Genomic DNA, 2656 nt, shown 5'->3' with positions numbered 1-2656 from the left:
TTTTCTTTTTTCTTTCTTTTTTTGGCCTTTTTTGTGTCAATAGTGAGGTCCCTGGAATCTTAATGGCTCGAAGTTCAGCACGACACTCCTTTGAGCCCCAGATGCGCCCTGGGTAAGATCCTAGCGTCCAAGATTATTGCTTACCTTGGCAACCAAGACTTCCGGAATCCAGGAGATACCGGAAGTGACGCTCTCGTGCTTCCCGTTCCGCCATTGTTGCTGTTTCTTAGTGTCCTGGAGGTGTGTGGGGCTGCTGAGCCATCACGCATGCTGGTGGCGACGCGGTGGAAAGTGCGGCTCTCACTCGGGCCGCGACGCCGGCAGTGCCGGCGTGCTTGCCCGAGGCGGAGCCGCCTTGTCCTCCTGCTGGGGTCACTTGGCTTGGGGTCGGCTCGAGTTGTTGGCGCCTGTGCGTCAGACGCGGCCAGGTGAGCGGCCACCGAGGCAGGACCCGTGACTCTGGGGTGAGCCCCACGCGAGCTCGCAGTTCAGATGTGCAGCGAGATCTGCCGCTTAGCACTCGGGACAGTAAGGACAGCAGGAAAGTGTCCTATGATCTTGTGTACTCTCGGAGAGTTCTCAGATTACTCCACCTGTCTTTAAAACAAAAACAAAAAACAACCAGGCTCACAGGAAAATGTCTAGCCCGGGAGTCTCCAGTGCCTGTTATCTCAAACCACGGCACACATCCTAGTTGCCCCAGAGGAGCTGGTTTTCCAACGGCATGCATAAACGGGAAAATGTTTTCTCCAAATTTTGTCGCTAAACTAACCACATTCGTTTAACACATCTCTGTCCCTGTGTAACACATATGCACGCGTGCACGACTAGGAAGCCAGTCCCGCCTTTTGAATCTTTCCAGGACTGTGTAAACTGCAAACAATTGCATTAAGAGAAGTGATCCAAAAGAGGTATGGGTGGAGTGTAGTCCGTGGGATTACTGAAGCTATAAGCACTGATATGCCCGGAAAGACCAGAAAGGCTCCAAGTTACGTAGAAAAAACTTCCAAAAGTTTTTATACTAATTCCTCCCTTTGGGTGGCCCTTCGGTAATTTAGAGGCCATGACTGGTGAGTTCTGCATAAACCAGTTACAGCAAAGGAAATGAGCCATTGTTTTATATCTGAGGAAAGCAGGAAAATATCTCAAGAGAAGTGGCATTTCTTCTGGGTCTTGACACTTGAGTAAGAGTTTATCAGAAATGAAGAAAAAGAACAGGGAAGGTGCAGACAAGTGAAGTGTGGTGTTCCCCACCCACCCACCCCCTTACTTGTAGAGTGTTAGCTCCAAACTTTTGTACATCTTTACCAGTTGAAGAGTTTTGAACCTCCACTCCCAGCACAAGTTTATTAAAAAATTAAAGATACATCCTATTTGAATTTCAGTGCCTACTAGAGGACATATTAAGTAGGAGTTAAATTATTGAGTATTTTCTTTAACAACCTGTTGTCTTGCATACCCTACTTTAGAGACCATTGCCGTCCTTTTAATCTGGGTACTTGAAGAGGATGGTTGGTGTGTGAAAGGCTAAGAAAGCTAACCCTAAGACATTTAGTTAGCTTTTATCCTGCAGGTGAACCACTAAAAGTTTGAGAAGGGAAGTCACTTGGAGTTCTCTGTGCTCTTCTCTCCCCCTGAAGCTTTGCAGAATCTGTCACCAGCTAAGAGTTAGGTGCTCCAGGACTCTGATTGTTCTCTTTGTGTTTCTGTAGGGGACACTTTCCTCACTTCCTTTCTTGACTCTGAAAAGAACATCTCCTGCAGTTTGAAGCAGAGACTCATCTTCAGTGTGCCTGCTGTAGCTGGGACCAGCCTCTCTGGGATCACAATGACCATGGAAGGCAGGGGGACATTAGATATCATCCCCAGGACTGCCATGTATCAGAAGCAGGAAGGGAGCTGGACTGTGAAGCAGGAACCAGGAAGCCAGACCTGGGGAAAGAAGAACTACCCTCCCGTGTGTGAACTATTCCGACTGCACTTCAGGCAGCTGTGCTACCATGAGATGTCTGGGCCTCAGCAGGCCCTGAGCCGGCTCAGGGAGCTCTGCCACTGGTGGTTGATGCCAGAGGTCCACACCAAGGAGCAGATCCTGGAGCTGCTGGTGCTGGAGCAGTTCCTGAGCATCCTGCCCAAGGAGCTTCAGACCTGGGTACAGCTCCATCACCCCGAGACTGGCGAGGAGGCTGTGGCTGTGGTGGAGGATTTCCAGAGACACCTTAGCGAGTCAGGGGAGGTAAGCAGTCAGCCTATAGGACCATCTAGAACCACTCTCTAGACTTGGGCTAGCCTGAGAACAAGTATTCTCTATTCCCCACACTTTAGGCAGGTTTGCCGTTAGGATTCCTGAACTTGCTCCACTGATAGACAGGAAATAGTTTTCTGCTGCAGTCCATAAGCAAAAATACAAATCCCAGCTTTCTTAGTCACTTATTTTATTGCTGCAAAGATATACCATAACCAAAGCATCTCTTATAAAAGCGTTTAATGGCGGACTTGCTTCCAGTTTTTAGACAGTAGTCCCTTATGGCAGGGAGCTTGGTAGCACATAGGTTTACATGGCGCTGGAGAAGTAGGTGTGAGCTCCAGATCCTGACCGAGAGAGAGAGAGAGAGAGAGAGAGAGAGAGAGAGAGAGAGAGAGAGAGAGAGAGAGA

At 48.9% G+C, this 2656-nt stretch overlaps 1 protein-coding gene across 1 annotated transcript in view; it reads left to right on the top strand.

The window, feature by feature from the left end:
* Nucleotides 1–296: 296 nt before the first annotated feature.
* The window catches only part of Zkscan7 (zinc finger with KRAB and SCAN domains 7), an 8964-nt gene continuing 6604 nt past the window's right edge, over nucleotides 297–2656 (top strand). Inside the window, exons 1-2 of the mRNA XM_028767313.1 lie at nucleotides 297–428; nucleotides 1713–2236. Of these exons, the coding sequence (XP_028623146.1) occupies nucleotides 1829–2236 (408 nt within the window). The 5' untranslated portion in view covers nucleotides 297–428; nucleotides 1713–1828. The remainder of the gene's footprint in view (nucleotides 429–1712; nucleotides 2237–2656) is intronic.

This window comes from Grammomys surdaster, unplaced genomic scaffold (assembly GCF_004785775.1).
Source record: "Grammomys surdaster isolate TR1022 unplaced genomic scaffold, NIH_TR_1.0 172, whole genome shotgun sequence".
In the NCBI taxonomy this organism is placed as follows: domain Eukaryota; kingdom Metazoa; phylum Chordata; class Mammalia; order Rodentia; family Muridae; genus Grammomys; species Grammomys surdaster.
This window is presented reverse-complemented; position numbering and strand designations above follow the sequence as displayed.